The sequence below is a fragment of the Vombatus ursinus genome, unplaced genomic scaffold (genome assembly GCF_900497805.2).
Source record: "Vombatus ursinus unplaced genomic scaffold, bare-nosed wombat genome assembly UNPS02014768.1, whole genome shotgun sequence".
Lineage (NCBI taxonomy): Eukaryota > Metazoa > Chordata > Mammalia > Diprotodontia > Vombatidae > Vombatus > Vombatus ursinus.
In genome coordinates this window covers 35,594,669-35,612,183 of record NW_020954546.1, presented here as the reverse complement: position 1 = coordinate 35,612,183, position 17,515 = coordinate 35,594,669, and the positions used below count along the sequence as shown (strand labels likewise).

Genomic DNA, 17,515 nt, shown 5'->3' with positions numbered 1-17,515 from the left:
TACCCTGAGCTCTCATTACTCCTTTATGTGTTCGGTGGACATTCTTGTCAATTTATACTTAAAGATATACTGTATTTGCTCATATTTATTAATGCTCATTCATGTTTAAGTAGATATACCCCATATATACTCTGTATGGCCCAGTAACTGAGACAATATTGAGTCTTCTTTGGTCCTTCTATGGTCCTCTACAGAGTACAATACAGTATGCTGCATACACTGAGTGAATAATAAACGTTCATTCACTTTTTACCCTTTATGAGAAGTCATGCACAAGAACTCTCTTACCTGCTGGGGGCCAGGCCTTGATGTAGCCTGTGCAGTGGACAACCACAAAGTGAGGCTCCCCTTCCTTCACAGAGCCAAGCCCATTCCTAGAGAAAATCATATATATAAGGAGAAAACACAGCTTTAAAGATAGGCATACTAATGCATTGTTGGTGGAGCTGTGAATCAGTACAACAGTTGTGGAAAGCAATTTAGAATTATGCAAGTAAAGTTACTAAAATGCCCATACCCTTTGGCCCAGCAATTTCCCTAACTAGGCTTATGCCCCAAGAAGGTTATTGATAAGAAAGCCTCCATACAGACCAAAATATTTACAGAATCACTTTTTGTGGCAGAAAAGAACTGGAAACAAAGTAGATGCTCTTCTATTAGGGAACGGCTAAACAAACTGCGGACAGAATATTACTATGTTACATGAAATGATGACTATGATGAATACAAAATGATCTACTACAGAATGCAGGAAGCAGAGCTCAGAAAATAATATGCATAATGACAGCAACAAGGTAAATAGAAGAACCATAAAACAATTTTTTAAAAAAGTGAATGTTGCCAAATTACCGAAAACAAGCATAACTCCAAAGAATATCTAAAGAGATTATTTTTTTCCTTTGCAGAAGTGGGAGGTTCACATGTGGAACACTGTTTATATTATGAAATGATCAGTTTTGCTGATTTTTTTCTGTTTATTATATGGGATGGCCCTCTGGGAGGAAGAAAGGGGATGGATACTGGAAGAAATTCTGGTAATGTAAAATCAAAAGATAATAAAAATAAAAAAATTTTTTTTTAAAAGGTCAAAAAAGAAAACCACCCTCATGAAACTTTATTTATGGGTTAATTTTTGGTTTTGCATGGCACATTTAACTCAAGGCTTTAAGTTATCTGACAAGATAATCAGTAGCCCTTTTCCACACCAAAGCAACTGATATACTATGCTCTCTTACTGCAGCAAGAAGAATTCATCTTAGGGAGACCCATGATCATCCACACAAAATGTGTAGACTTCTTCCTGGGTAGGGATACCCTGGAAAAGGGTAACAAAGAGAAACAAACTATTGTGCTTTTTTCTCTGGAGAGTTGACAGGAAGACTATCTTTTCCGAGGCAGGGAGAAGAATACAGTAATCTCTGGAGGAGACAGGCTACCCCAGACATCTGTGAAGCACTCTCTCTGGACATGATGACCTTCAAAACTCACCTGCACCTGTTCCTCACATAGCTCAATCTGTTCACGGAACCTGGATCCACAGAGCTATTACCGCACCTGCCCAGTCGAAAAAAGAAAGTTTAGGCTGACCAACGTGAGAGCTTCCTGTTGCACCCATGAAGCTAACAGACCAGGGACAAGTGGTCTTCAGAGCAGAAGATAAAGCAGTTTGGGAATTACACTGCTTTCTCTAAGAAATGAGACTTTTAACAAAAAGAGAAAGATAGAAAACACCACTGATAATCTGAAATCAAGACAAAAACATACTATATATTCCTTGTAAAAAATGGCAACAGAAGGAGTCTACAGACTAACTGCTTACATCTCTTTTTTCCAAAAATTTATTTATTTATTTATTTTTAGTGAGGCAATTGGGGTTAAGTGACTTGCCCAAGGTCACACAGCTAGTAGGTGTCAAGCGTTTGGTCTGAGGCTGGATTTGAACTCAGGTCGTCCTGACTTCAGGGCCAGTGCTCTATCCACTGCGCCACCTAGCTGCCCCAGCTTACATCTTTAATGCATGATTTTCTTGTTTCTACCACTAAGTGTTTACATTAGCCATTTCCACGGCCTAGGACATTGATCTCCCAACCAAGCTCTGATTCTTATCCTTCTTCAAAGCTCTGCTTAATATTCACCTCCTCCAGGACAGTTTTACTGATTAACTCTACTTAAATCTCATAATTCTTTATTCCACAAAATCTCAACAGTTTACAGTTTTGCACATTACTAGCTCATTTCTACCATGTTTCCCCCATCAGAGTTAACCTTTATATAGCATTTTAGGATTTACAAAGTACTTTACAAATACTATCTCAATTTTATCCTTACAACAACCCTAGAAGGTAGTTGCTATTATTATCCTCATTGTGCAGAAGAAACTGAAACACAGAGAAGTTAAGAGCTTTGTCCAGGGTCACACAGGCCCTATCTGAGACTAGATTTAAACTCGGGTTCAAATTCCTGATTCCATTTCCAACATTCTATCTACTAATAGTATCCACCTAGCTGCTACCTATTAAACTGTAAGCTTCCTGAGGTTACGAGCAACCTCTCTTCCTGTCTCAATGTCATCTAACAATGTCTAGGATAGTACTCAAAAATATACTGTTTATATATTTAGGAACCCCACATTTCTTAAAAAGTTGCAATCACTGAAACAGAATGATCAATTGTGAGTCCACATATGTTGGGAAAAGTATGGAGTCAGGATGACCTGGGTTCGAAACCTGAATCAACAATACTAATTATGAGACTATGAGTAAGTCACTTGGGCCTCAGTTTCCTTATCTGCAAAATGAAGATATCATCTATAGCTCCTACCTCAAAAAGTTGTTTTAAGACTCAAATAAGATAATATATACAAAGTGCTTTGCCAAGTTTAAATTGCTACATAAATGTTAGCTGTTACTGTTATTAGTATTATTGTTATTACTGTTGATGCCTTACCCCTCTGGGTTTAAAGAAATGAATTTAAATCAATCAGTATTTTTTGAAGTTTAAGGCCTCTGATAGTTGATTAAGAAATTATGTACTCTACTCAATGCTGAGTTCTTCCTAAATAAATCCACATCAACTTTCCACTTACCTCATCCGGCAGATAAATGACCTCCTCGAACCCATACACATCCTCATGGAAGACTGCTGACCCTCCTTCTTTACTGTCCCAGTCTTCAGGTCCAAAATTCGACCTGGAAGGGGCAGGGGGGGAAGAAGCTTGGAGTGAACTGCTTTGTGGAAAAGAAAAAGATAAAAATGTAGTAGAATGGATTAAGAGATACATGGAAACAAAGGCAGAAAGACACTTGCAGCCCTAACCAATTTTTAGCAATAGCATGAGTTTGGAATTTGGCACCAATCTAAGAAACTTCTCACTTGTTTCCTGTTTCTGTTTAATGCTTTCAGTATTAATGGAAATGGGCAGCCCTGACCATCACACTGGCCCCCGCTATAAGGGAAGGAGTTTATGAGGAGTGGGAAACTGAATGTCTAGCACACTCAACCATCAATTACACATGTACAGATTATATATGATAAATTTTTAATCTTAGGTTGGCTTTCATCTGGCACATAATATTTAAGCTTAATAAAAATCAATCAACAAGCAATTACTAAGCATCTATGTGCCACTTTATTAGAAAGACAAACTTACCACAAACAGAAACTTTAAAGGGCAAGTATTTCTGATTACGTGCAGTTAGCTGTATCATTGTGATTTTCCCACTGTTACAGAAATCAAGCATTAAATGAATTATTAACTAGATCATGCCACGGTAACAGAGAAAAGTAGCATGGCATAGGGTTTGGGGTGCTGGGCTGGGAGTCAGGTTGACCAGGGTTTAAATATACTCTCTGTTACTTAGTAGCGGTATGAGGTTAGCCTCCTAGAATCCCTCTTTTCCTCTATCGCCACCTCCTCCATGACAGCTATTCCCATCTCTCCTGACCCTACTGAAATCACTTTCTATTTATTTCCTACATACATTCGTCTATGTGCTCTCCACCAAAGAATGGAAGCATTTCATTTTTGATTTGGTTTTCCCAGTACATACATAATTTACCCAGTTCGAAGGTACTTAGGCATCTGGTACACAGCAGACATTGAACAAATACTTGTTGACTTATATAACTGTGGGTAAGTCACTTCACTTCCATAGGACTCAGGAAACTCCCTAGGAATTACCTAAGTCACAAATACGCTGTGACTGGCATTGAAGGAGGGAATTCCCATTCTGGGCAATGGAAAGATTAATAAAATCCTCCAAATATTCATGCTAAAACTATGGAGAATGAAAGAGCAGGCTAACTTGAACTCCAGAGATGTCAATAAGACAGAAACTAACAATCAACAACAAGATAAAGTTATTAGCACTGGCTCACCCCAAACCTTAGCAAACCGTTGAGTTTTATTTCTACTAGAGTCCACTGGAGTCTCTTAAATGACCTCCATTTAGCAATAGAGTCTTGAATTCTAATTTTCTTTTCAGATTTGATGTCTTATTCAGCTCACAGTAACATTTAAAATGAGTTACCTTCCCTAATAAAATACTGATGAATGATGATGTGAAAGGGGAGCCTTGGTCCATTCTAGGTATCAATCTTGGATGAAAAATTATCCAAGGATAAGGCATAAATAGATGATCCACATGTAAACAATAAAGACTTGATTTAATAGGATTAGAGGATTTCTAGATACAGTGCATTTCCTTAGCTCCCTTTACGCCAACACAGAGGGGAAAAGGGGAGAAGAGGGAAAAGGCACAAAACCCACTCCTACCTTATGGCAGCATGACAAAGCACAGGCTCTGGAGCCAGAGGACGTGGATTCTGCTTCAAAACCCTTACCATCCCTTTTCTTTCCCATTGACCAACTACTCAAGTCTCACCAGTCACAGCATTTTCGGAGGTGGAGAGCTGCTCCCGGAGCTTATCCACATCATCTGGGTGCACTTGGTCATAAAGCGTGCTGCCAAACCATTCAGACTGTGGTTGGTTCAAGACAGGAGTCACTGAGTCAGATACATATACCACTCGGCCCGTCTCACAGGACACAATGAACAGAAAACCATCTGCTGCTTCTAGTATCAGGTGTTTCAGCTCCTACCCAAAGTAGAATACAAAGAATTAATATTATAAACTCGGAGAAACCAAATTATTTCCCTCAATGGAGTATCCAAGGAGTCTGGACCTCTTATGACCAAAAAAAGCTTAATTTCAAAGTAGTACCAGGGCTCTATCCCTCATCCACTCTTCCTCCACCTCAATTACAGCTGCACTGGTAAAGTATCTTGTGATAACGTCCTATTAACTTTTTCTATATACATCCACATAAATATCGAATTTTTCTGTATCTTAGTTTCTTCATGTTGAAAAAAAAAAAGACTACCTTTTCTAAAGTTATTTCTATGAGCTTCTACTCTGTTATCTGAATCTTTACGTAATCTTTACAGAAATTCTCCTGTGTAGAACTTGGAAACAAATCTGGGTCCCTTTTCCTTTGCTTAAAATCCCTGTTTAAAGCTCTTCTACTCCAATAAGTCCAACATGATTATCCTCACTAAGCTTTCATTATTCCATCCAACTCTGCTCATCTCTAGCACTTATTTATCTAGCAATATCCAATTTCTATTTCTTCATGTCATTTTTTAATGCACTTAGACTGTGGGCTCCACAAGGCAGAGATCATGTATCCTCTTTTGGAATCCTCAGAGTACATAGTTCAGAGCTCTTTGTCAGAGCAACTGCCCACTGGACTTCCTTCTTTCCTCATTTAAACTATGGCATCATTCGGTATCCGGGACTATTCTCCATCCTTCATAAATGCTTATGCTCAGGGCAAGTCTAAGTCCCTCATACACATCACAGGTTGAATTAGAGATCTCTCAAACTTGTTTCTCTACTTAACAACTCTCCTGCCCCAACTATTCCACCATACTTGGTAAGTTAAGTGTTTGTGCCAAATTCCAAAATCCCCATTAGTTTTAACCAGTCCCTTCCTTACTTCATAGTCCCAACACGAATGCACCTAACAGCCAGGAGCAGCAGCAGCCTAAAGATCAACAAACATGGTGAAGGGATGAAGTTACTATTTTTACTGTAACTCGTTTTTCAGTCTTTTTCCCAAAATTGCTGTTTCCTTCAACACTTCACATAGATTCTCCCCTATTCTGATACTGTCTGGAAAATACAGTTATCTACCCAAAGAGGAACAAAGTTACAAAATGATCCACCCAACTCCCAGGGCTCCTTTGGGGCTAGCGGGACCCAGAGACCTGGTCAGTAAGGAAGGATGGTTTATAGGTGCCATCTGTAGAAGTGTTGCCAGTTCCCCTCAAGGATTTCATGTGTGACACGGCCATGCGTAAGATGGTCAGCTTGTCTGGTTTTCGGGCCAAGGCACTGCAGGTGGGTACCATGTCTGACAGTTCTGTGATGTAAGCTGTCATCTTGTTCCGCCGTCGACGTTCAATTTCACTATGATTTTCCCTATATTGAGAGAAAGGGGAAAAGCCTCACCTAGTAGGTCATACTCAGTCATTTAGCGGCATAATGAAGCAACCTATCTACCAGACAGGCAGCTGAGAGATGTGACATTTTGTTTTAGTAGTGCTAAAGTTTTCAAGAAGTTAGGAGGGATGGCCAACCCTCTCATGTAGATCATGCACAGAAGAGAAAATGACACAAGGCAGAAGAGAGGGCAGGAAGATCCCAGGGTCTCCCTGCTAACCTAATGGAGCCCTTCATTTCACATCCTTTGAAAACTGCCTCTCAGCAAGAGCTGGTAGTTCTTTTTCAAGTAAAGGGCATTGACTTCATTCACTGAAGTTCCTAAGGAATCTCCATTTTCAAGTGGTCAACATTACGCTCATTTGTTAAACTTTTCAAGTGAAGGGTGACATGGGAAAATGACCTGTTTACCTAACATAAGTATCATTCAGAAAGTGGGTATAGAAATGTGACTGTAAGTACAGGTTTTCCCCATGCTGCTCCACTCCTAGCTTACGTCTTGTTCAAAAAACATAAATAGGGCAAAGCTAAGGGTATTATGTTAAAAAGTTATTATATGCTACTCCTGAGACAGAAAGTTGTATCTTCTTTAATTAACAAACTAAACCTCTAAACAAACATTTCACCACAAGATGCTCCCAAAAGGGTTTCTTGTGAACCACAAATCTGAGGCAGAGAAATGAGTGAAAATCATTCTAGAAAACCTAAGGGAGGCCAACCAGTTTATGACTTCAAAGGTGAGGATAAACAGGGGGACCTGGATGTGACTAGACTGTCATTTTTGCTTTCCCAAACTAAAACAGGATTTGAAGTACTTTACTTAGATACACTACAACCACCTCATCTTACATATGAGGAGACAAAGGCCCAGATAGGCTAAGGGACTTATCCAAGGTCCCTCAGCCAGTTAATGGCAGGACAAAGACTCGAACCCAGGTCTACTGAATTCAGGGCTCTTCACATTAGGCCATGCAGAACCAGGTTTTCTAAAGAGTGTGCTGGTTAGTAGGAAATACAGCATGGAATACTAACAAAAATCTTGTAGCAAAGATGGAAAAGGTCAGGTAATAAACAAGAAGGGAAAAAAGCATGGAAAAATGAGTGGAAAAAAGGATGACAGAGCTTTAAAAAAAAAAATCTCATGAATACCAGCTCCAGCTACTCATCACATATCAAAGAAACTTTGACCCATTTTCTGCTACTCTCTTACTAAGTTGGGGTTGACAGCCAGCAAAAATAACCCTCAAGTCTTCCTGTGCAAAGAACAGAGGGATTTCCCCTACATAGACCTCTAATTTCATGACTCTATGTTACTTCAGAACACCTAAAACTCCACCTTTAGAGTGGGAGCAGACACCTGTCTGACAAGTATTTGACACCCAATCCCAAAGAATGAACTTTCTGATGACCACAAAGAAGCTGCCAAAATGATTCTGAGTAGCCACAAGCAAGGCCTCTATCACTGAGGCAATGCAATCCTTTTGTGGCACAGGAATGTGGGCTACAAAACAACACCGGAAACCAGGATAGACGGTTTTCTAGAGTGGTAGGGAAGGAACTGCTGTGGTTTAACATGGCAGGAGATGATCTTAAATACAGAGTATTTTTTGGCATTTGGCTTTCTGACAAGAAAGCATGTCCCTGCCAAAGCACAAACTGGCACAGCTGCTGAGACTGTCAGAGCCTTCTGTTCTCTAATCTCTTGATGCTAGGGTTCAAAGGAAGAATAAAATTCTACTACTAATAACAATTTTCTAAATTTCTAAATTTAAAAATTGGCCATTTTCCCCAACCCACATTATTTTTCTGGGGAGAAGCCCCAAAGGGCTTAATTTCACATCAACTTCCATAAGGTGCCATCTTCATCTGTCACAGATAAGGGAAAGCACAAAGAGGAAGGGAAGTAAAAGGAAACTTTTAGATTGGGAAGGAGGAGAAGAAAAAGGAGCGTTGTTGGCTTCACCACGCTGAACACTGTTCTCCTACCTGGCAAGTCTCTCTTTATCCGCTGAACTCTGCTCATCATCCGACCTAAAAATAAAATTGATGAACTAAGCTAAAAAAATTTTAATAAAGATGAATGAAAGGAAGATGGGCAAAAGGGAAGAAAGATAAAATGGAACTCAGCCCGCAGCTATGCAAAACCACCTGTTAGAACAAAGAAACCAATATGGGAGACAAAGATCAATTTAAAAGAAACTTTGAATGACCCCTATCTGAACATAAAGCACTTTGCAACCTGAATTAGACCCTATTAAAGTGGACGGTAAAGATATAAAGTCTGTGAGAGAATAATCCAAGAGAACTCAGGAGACCTGCTCTGTCATACACTGCTCCCTCCCAATAAGGGAAGGTTACTCAACAAGGTAAGAATTGTTCCTATCTGAACCTGGGACAAGAGATTAAGAACACATTGTCATTAATAGATACACATGTATGCTCAGAGCCACAGAAAACAACAGGGTTGCACTGGAGAGGCTATATAAATAGCATGCAGAGCCCAGTTTCTGGCACTCTCTTTAGTCTTTGTCTGCTTTTCCAAATAACTCCTGCTTTCTATTCATGCATTCCCAACTTAAACAGCTCTCTGCAGAAGAACCACAACACCATGTTCCCCTAGTACTATCCCCTCCTCGGAAGGGGAAACAATGGGTTACCAGTAACTTTTACTGCCACTGCCTCAGTGGCAATTGAAGAAATATCATGCTAGTGTGGCACCGGAGCAGATAAGAGTGTCAGCAACTGATTCTATTTTTAGGATATCTGCTGCTGCTTAAGAAACAAAGCACACTACACTATATTAACATGATGAACTCTTACATAGCTATTACAACTGATATGTTAATATATAGAAATGTTTACATGAAATGTTTCAGTGAAAAATGGAGAACACAAAATAACACATGCACAATGATTACAAGTATAAAAATGTATTCTATACTCTACCAAAAATCAGAAGAAAATGGAGATTGATATAAATAGTTCATTGTTCATTGGGTTCTCCTCCTTCTTCCTGCCCTTAGCAAGGAAAGCAGCTTAATTTTCTTGTTTTAAAAAGCCCATAATTTTTTCTTTTCAATAAAGGGTAGAAAATTATCCCCACACTTGAAGTCTATAAATTCACTCTACTGAAGACTGTAGGAGAGAATGTGAGAGATGCTACACAAGTTCAACTATCAGGGCTTGCCAGTATACTAGAGGACCTGTATTGGGAGAAAAATAAATTTCAAGAAAATTAACTCAATGGAAAATTCAACAGGGCAGCTAGGTGGCGCAGTGGATAGAGCTCTGGCCTTAGAGTCAGGAGGACCTGAGTTCAAATTTGACCTCAGACACTTGACACTTATTAGCTGTGTGACCCTGGGCAAGTCACTTAACCCCAATTACCTCACCAAAAAAGAAAAAAAAGAGAGGAAAAAAAAATTCTGAACCCATTTGGGGCAGCTAGGTGGTGCAGTGGATAGAGCACCAGCCCTGGATTCAGAAGGACCTGAGTTCAAATCTGACCTCAGACACATAACACTTACTAGCTGTGTGACCCTGGGCAAGTCACTTAACCCCACTGCCTAGCAAAAAAAAAAAAAAAATCAAAATCAGATTTTCGTAGGCACCTAAGTACAAACAGTCTAAGTCTCAGTTTCCCGAGAAAACTACCAAAGTGGAATGGATAATGGAAATCAAGGGTCCAGTGGCCATCACTATAACCTGACCTTTCCCTGGCCTGCAGCCTGTTTTTGTCTGCTGGACACTAAGAATGATTTTCTATTTTTAAATACACTATTTAAAAATGTAAAAGTGACCCCTCTTCTACATGTATGTTCTAAAGCCAGATGGGACTTTGAAGGTCATACTGTCTCACACCCTTCTTTTCCAGATAAAGAACTAAAGACCAAAAAGGTTTATGACCCAAGTATATGGGTCACAAGTGGCAAAACTAGTACTTAAACTCAGGGCCTCCAATTCTCAATTCAATACTCTTTCCAACTCGACCACACTGCTCTTGATCTGAACAGCTGCATTACAAGTAAGAATCATATCTTAAAAGAACAAATTTTGTTTGTAGAGAAGCCAGGCAACATCTGAAAGCAGTATACTTTGTGATTTATCATCCTAATTCGGATGGCAAAAACATTCTCCAAATATCCACGACTAACCTACTGAATTAGTGCTGGTTCATGTCCCAATGATTTAATAAGTATCTACTTTAATAAGTTGTGCTAAATGACATAAGCAAATTAGGTCCTGTCAATTCTTCCCCTCAATACATCTTTCTATGACACTATGCTGTCTCTGAAAAGTCTACCACGGCAACCTACTACCGAGTTTATCAAGCTCAATCTCATTTGTCCAGCCTGAGAGGTCTCCCCTAACCCAGCCCTATTCTACCTATGTCCCACTACTCCCTAACCCTCTGATCCAGTCAGGTCAGTTTCTACAAACAAAGTAAAAATTTCTACTTCCATGCCTTAGATATTTTTCCTCAAATGGAAAGGCTTTCTATGTCTCTATTCAAATTCTATTCAAAGTCCAATTTAAAATCTATCTCCTTCATGAATCCCTCCCTGACTCCTCCAGGACTCACAAATCATCATCATCCTTTTCTCTGAAATCCTTCCATACTTACAACCTACCACACAATTAAGCATTTGATTTTATACTGCCTTATGTTGTTCATTATTTAATCTTCCCAAATAGATTATAATATCTTGAGGAAAGCAACCAAGTTTAATATCAATTCCTCACAGTATATAACAAGGTGTTTTAACAAGGTGTTTACTAGACACACAGTTTTGAATCAAACCTATTACACGCTTTCTGATGCAGCACAAAATTAATCTGAAAAATATAAAAATAAAATACTGCTTTAAAATGTACATATCTTCTAAGATGAAAAAATGCATGAATTATAAAAAATGTAAATACCCAAGGAACACTAAAAAAGAATATACTTTTTAATAAAGGAAAAAACTGAGTTTTTGACTAGCCATTTAAATAAACTAATTCTATTTCAAATCATATCTACTCTAGTTCTAGAAACAATCCCATATTCCACAAGGAGTTAATTAACTTCTTCCTATTTTTTAATGATGTAAAGAGAATCTGAAAAGACTTCTGACCCAGGCCCAAAAATATTACATAAACAGATTTTAAATATCCACTTAACAAACAAGTCAAAGCAATTCCACATGACAGTTAATTCAGATTTTGGCTGAAACTGCATGGCACCCAGGTGGCACACCACTTTAACAATAGGAGATGTGCATAAACACAGTAACATATGCCAACATATTTCTATTCACTGTTTTATGGTGAAATGGCATGAATTTTATTAAATAATAGGAACTAGAATTTTGAACTTCTTAGATCTCTAAACAGGAACAAGTCAGAGTAGGCACACTAAGCCACTCCAGTCAGAAGAAAACAGTATGGACAGGGTGCCTGATACCATGGGATAGAGGACTAAGAGCCTGTGTTAACATTACCTGGCAAACCGCTCTTTATCATTGGGCATCTGATCATCATCACATCTGGAGAAGAAAAGAAAGAACAATTTCACTATATTGTGGTCATTTAACTTATTTTTCTCTGAGTTAGAAATGTGGTACAACATAAAGGACATTATAAAAAGGGAGATGATGGGGGAATACCAATGTTGTAGAGAAAATAGCACCCAGGCTAGAAAAGGCCCAACAGATTGTCAATCCTTGCCAAGATCCTAATGAATCTATCACATATCAAAAGAGGCCAAAAAGAAAGAAAATGATCTCGTGAGGAGAGTTGCTACATATAGTGCCATAACCGCTCTGATGGCTTAAAGAGATGCCATGAGAAGGATGGCTTAAATCATGCTTTGAACAGTACAGTTTATTTTTTTATTTAAGTAATAAGCTTGATCCAGTCATCATCAGCTTACCAGGTAGATTCCATCCTGCTTGCTACAACAGAAACAATAATAAGTTCTTATGAAATGAGATCTTTAGTATCTTCAGAGCCAATTTAATCTATATGTGGATAATCTAATTTTCTTTTTCCTCCTTGTTACAGTAAAATGCTCTAAGGCCTGGACAGCATACACCAAAAGGAACCAGGTAAGTTTTTTACTGTAAACGTATAGAAAGTTCCATCAGTTGTCGAGGCTGCACTTTACACTATTGCCTCACAGATGCCCAAATCTTCAATACAGCAGGCCCACAGAAGTGAAAATCTCTATAGATGCACTAATAATGCAGAGTAAAGTAAGCAGAACCAAGAGAACAATTTATGGAAGAACAACATAGTAAGAACAAACAAAACAAAAACAAAAAGTCTTTGAAAGACTTACGAGCTCTCATCAATGCAAAAACAAATCACAGTTCCAGAGGACTGATGATGAAGAATGCTACCTACCTTATGAAAGAGGTAATAGACTGAAGATGCAGAATGAGACATGCATTTTTGGACACAGAAATTTATTTTCTTTAACTATACATACATTACGAAGGTTTTGCTTTTCTTCTTTTTCGGGGGGGGGAGATTGAAGGGAGAGAAAATAAATGCTTGTTAACTGGAAAATAATGGATGTATATATATTTTTAACAAGGCTCAAGTGCAAAAGCAAAATGAGAATAAATGAGCAACCTTAGAAGTTTAATGCAAGCTCTATTAAATTATTTTACTTTTTTAAAGGCAAAGAATGGGGGCAGCTAGGTGGCACAGTGGATAGAGCACCGGCCCTGAAGTCAGGAGGACCTGAATTCAAATCTGGCCTCAGATCAAACATCTGACACTTACTAGCTGTGTGACCCTGGGCAAGTCACTTAACCCCAAATGCCTAATAAATAAATACATACATACATACATACATATATAAAGGCAAAGAATGTGCCACTAAAGTAGCCACTTTAAAATCTTAATGAGCTTGGCTGAAATAAGGGAATTTTTCTTAAAAAGCCACTTTGAAAGGGGCAGCTAGGTGGTGCAGTGGATGGAGCACTGGCCCTGGAGTCAGGAGGACCCAAGTTCAAATGTGGCTTCAGACACTTACCAGCTGAGTGACTGCGCAAGTCACTTAACCCTAATCGCTTCAAAAAACAAACAAAAACAAAACAAAACCAAAAACTTTGAATGTTCTAACAGCATTCATTCTGGACTTCAGCCTCATCCCTGTCCTCCTACACTACCAAGTAAATGACTTAGAATCTATGTTATAGACACTATCTAGAAAATAAAACCAGTAAGTGCACTTTTAAAAGCAATCATGAAATTAATCAATACATCTGTGCCTTATTCCTAGAACTGACCATAAATCACTAGACAGTATAAACAAGGATACTCTAGGATAATTTGTACATATCAAGTGGCACATATTTTTCATGCTTCTACTCCAAGTAGAGATTTAATCAAGAAGTCATAGAAGTGCACTACAAATGAGATATATGCACATGGGCTGTTAAGGGGTCCCCTGAGCATGCAGGAGGCCATGAATATGTCAAGGATGAAGCGCCTCCCCATTCCCACCCCAGGACATAATTTGTTGTTTGCATCTCCCAACCGGAATTCCCTGTGAGTCCTTGGGAGGCAAGACAGGTGATAGCCAGTCTGTGCCAGACCCAGAAAATGCTTTTGCACCTGGGGTACTTTGTAGATAAGCAGATCCTCCTATCTTCAGTTTAGTGGTTCTAAAGGGAAAAGAATGCAGCTTCTGCCATAGCCTTGCTCCTCCCCTTCAGAAGGGGTTTTGTCCTTTCCCACCTTCACTGCACCTTTCCCCTCCCATGCCACACCCCTTCCTGTTTTCTCCTCCTCCTTTTGTTGTACTGTCAAAAATACGAAAATTTCTACAAGGACTGTGAACTCTGGGTTCCACATGCATGTTCATTTCTCTTGTAATAAACCTGGTTTTCACATAAGTCTGCTGATGCTGTGATTGGCTATTGAGAGAACCAATGTATCAACCTGCTAAAAAACTGCTCTAGACTACTTAGGCTAGTATGGTATGAACATGCCAGGAGAAAATCTACTGAACTGTGCTTGCTTCCTATCAAGTGACTAACGACAGCTTAAATGAAAAAGACCTGGAGCTTTTGGGGACTACAGGCCAAAACTAAAATATATCTGCAAAGGTCATCTTAGGCTGTATAAAGGTATATTCCTTAGAACAAGGATGTAATAATTCCACACTTTGTACTGGCCAAATCAAGTCTAGAATATTTTGTTTGGTTCTGGATTCTACATTTTACTAAGCACATTGGGGAAAAAAAGAGTATATATAGAAGAGGGCAACAAGATGGTAAAAGGCCTGGAAATCATGCCATATGGGGGGCTACTAAAGGAAATGGAGATGTTTATTGCTGAAGAAAAGACGTCTTAGGAGAGAAAATACTTGTATTAAAATATCTGCAAGGTCATCAGTGGAAAAGAGATTAGACTTAATTCTATGTTAATTCCTGAGTGCAGAACTAGGACAGTAGAACCAAGGCAGAGTGATACAAATCATATTTCGACTTCAATGTGAACAGGACTTTCTAGCAATTAATTGCCTTCCAATGGAACCGGCTGCTTTCTAAGGTAATTAAATAAGCATCAATAAAAATGTTCAAACAAAAGCTTCATGACCTATCAGAAATATTTTAGAAGAATTCCTACAATGCATTGAAGTGTGTGTCATGACATAAGTAACCACTACATTGCAAATAACAACCACTTCCCAGTTTACAAAGCTTTTTCCCCAATAAGAACACCATGAGGGAGGTAGTACAAGTATTATTATCCTCATTTGACAGACAAAAGAGACAGACAAAAGAACATAGCAAAGCCAGTAAGTACTGGAACCAGGATTTCAACCAAGATTTATTGACTTAGGGTCCAAGTCTCTTTCCACTGGAACACTTGACTCTCATACTATGTTACATCACACCTCTAGGTGAGAGCAATCTTTCTGAGGAAGGGAGAAAGGTTAAATCAATCTGCTGGTTTTTTGTATTGCTTCTGTATAAAGGAAGTTGAGGGTTTAGGGCTAGAATTAACTTATCAGTGTAAATGGACAACCGAGTTTACAGGGTAGGGGAGATATAAAAATTATTTGTAGATGTTTCTTCCTCATTAGTATTGTCCTAAAGCGTACCCTAATGGAGACATTAAGCAACTCTTTAGTTACTAAGGAGCTAAGAACCTAAACTATGTCTCTGAAATTATGATGAAAGGTGACATCAATAACTACATGATGTTTAAACAAGCGTATTAAGTCATGGCATGTAGTTAAAAATTGAACCCCTAAACACTCAAGCAAGATTTTCAGAAAAAGCTCCTTTATACTACATTAAATGCTAAGAAAACAGCTCCCTTATAATGCAAGGAATAATCTGGGTGATGTTAATATATCTGAATAAAGGAAAAGGAGGTGGCTAGCTAAAAGCTTTCTCCCTTCTGTGGCCCAATCATAGATCAAAAATATCTTGCATGACCCTATAATAACAGACTAAGCTCAGCTCAAGTGCTCCAGAAGCACCCATAAATAAATGGTGTAATTTCCAAACTCTACCCTCAAGAAGCAGAAAGTAATTAGGGAGGCTTGCAAAGCCTATCAGTCTCTGAGCACTAGGTCATTCCTCTGGAGTTAACAGGATGCTTGAGCATCTTCTCAAAAAGAAAAGAAATATAACACATAAAATTATGTAGTTTCAACCGTGGTTATGGGATCTAAAGTTATTTTAAATTCCAAAAGTCTAGGAAATGAGAAAAAAAATTCTTACCTCAAAAATTTACTGTTTCCTTCTCCATCATCATCAAAATCGAGCCTGGAAAATTCCAAAAACAAAATGTTTAAGATAGCTCATTAACAAAATAATTCCTTACCCACCTGTTGTCTCACCCACACAGAAGTAGGTGTCTAAGAATGAAAAGAAAAGCGACAAGGGAAAATTATAACAAAGCAGCTTCATTCCTCCTCTTTGGGTCAAAACAAATGGAGATGAACCTAGGAAAAGAACAACCAAATATGTCATTGTACTTGCATTAAGTGAGTGACTGACCTTTAAAAAGGTGTATCCAAAGACTGATTTTGCATGAAACCTTAAACAGAAATTAAGAGATGACATATCATGAAGAGTTTATAATACTCTACTTTCTGACACAGGGCTTCAGTAAGTACCAGAAAAGCTCATGTGAAGGACTGGTCCCTGATACATTGACACAATCTATGGAATATCTATCACTTGCTTTTCTGAAACACTTATCCTATCTCTAATGCCTAGAATAAATAAGATATTTCTCTTGAGAGTAGGTGATCTAGAATGCAAGAAAGGTTGTTATACTATATTACTTAAAAATGAGAAAACAGAATCAACTCAGTCTCCTGTCTAATTTTTAGGTTGATTCTAACTTTAAAATACCATTAAATCTGAAGATTGAGGGTTTTTTGTTTTACTTCAGTTCAAAGGGAAGATGTTGATATCTAAAAATGAATAGTTCAAGATAATTTAAGTGAAGATAAGGGGAAAGCAATTTACTGTTATAACTTTTATTATAAACCATATTTTAAAAATGAAATTGGTTACTTTGACTGACAACATAAAACCAACAACATACCAACAAGTTATAAGAAACAGTCTGACATTTTCAGACTTGCACTTTAGGAAAATCACTTTGGCAGATGAATGGAGGATGAACTGGAGCGAGGAGAGATTTAAGGTAGGCACACCTACCAGCAGGCTACTGCAATAACCTAGATGTGAGCAGATGAAGGCCTAGACCAGGGTAACATGGGAAACCGTGGATGTGGAACACTACGTATATTTTAACATTGGTTAGTTTTGCTGAACTTGTTTTTTTCTCCTCTATATTTTTATTCTTTGTGATAAGAAATGGTTTTCTGGGAATGGAAGGGAAAGGGATATATTGAGAAATGAAGATTATATAAAAACAAAAGATATGAATAAACATAGTTTTTAAAAACAAAATCAAAATGGCTTTATAAATTCAGCACAGAGGTCTCTGAAGGACAACCAGCCAACATCTTCCTCAGCCCTTGTGT

General features: G+C 38.3%; 1 protein-coding gene across 8 annotated transcripts in view; it reads right to left on the bottom strand.

The window, feature by feature from the left end:
* The window catches only part of LOC114042902 (aryl hydrocarbon receptor nuclear translocator), a 56,691-nt gene that overhangs the window by 19,544 nt on the left and 19,632 nt on the right, over positions 1–17,515 (bottom strand). For 3 of the 8 annotated variants that reach the window (XM_027861673.1, XM_027861675.1, XM_027861674.1), the window contains exons 3-10: positions 16,236–16,280; positions 11,988–12,032; positions 8,491–8,535; positions 6,270–6,483; positions 4,884–5,097; positions 3,086–3,224; positions 1,489–1,554; positions 289–374 (exon numbers count right to left, since the gene is read on the bottom strand). In XM_027861673.1, the coding sequence (XP_027717474.1) occupies positions 289–374; positions 1,489–1,554; positions 3,086–3,224; positions 4,884–5,097; positions 6,270–6,483; positions 8,491–8,535; positions 11,988–12,032; positions 16,236–16,280 (854 nt within the window). The remainder of the gene's footprint in view (positions 1–288; positions 375–1,488; positions 1,555–3,085; positions 3,225–4,883; positions 5,098–6,269; positions 6,484–8,490; positions 8,536–11,987; positions 12,033–16,235; positions 16,281–17,515) is intronic. The other 5 variants (XM_027861676.1, XM_027861677.1, XM_027861679.1 and 2 more) reach the window with 3 other exon arrangements.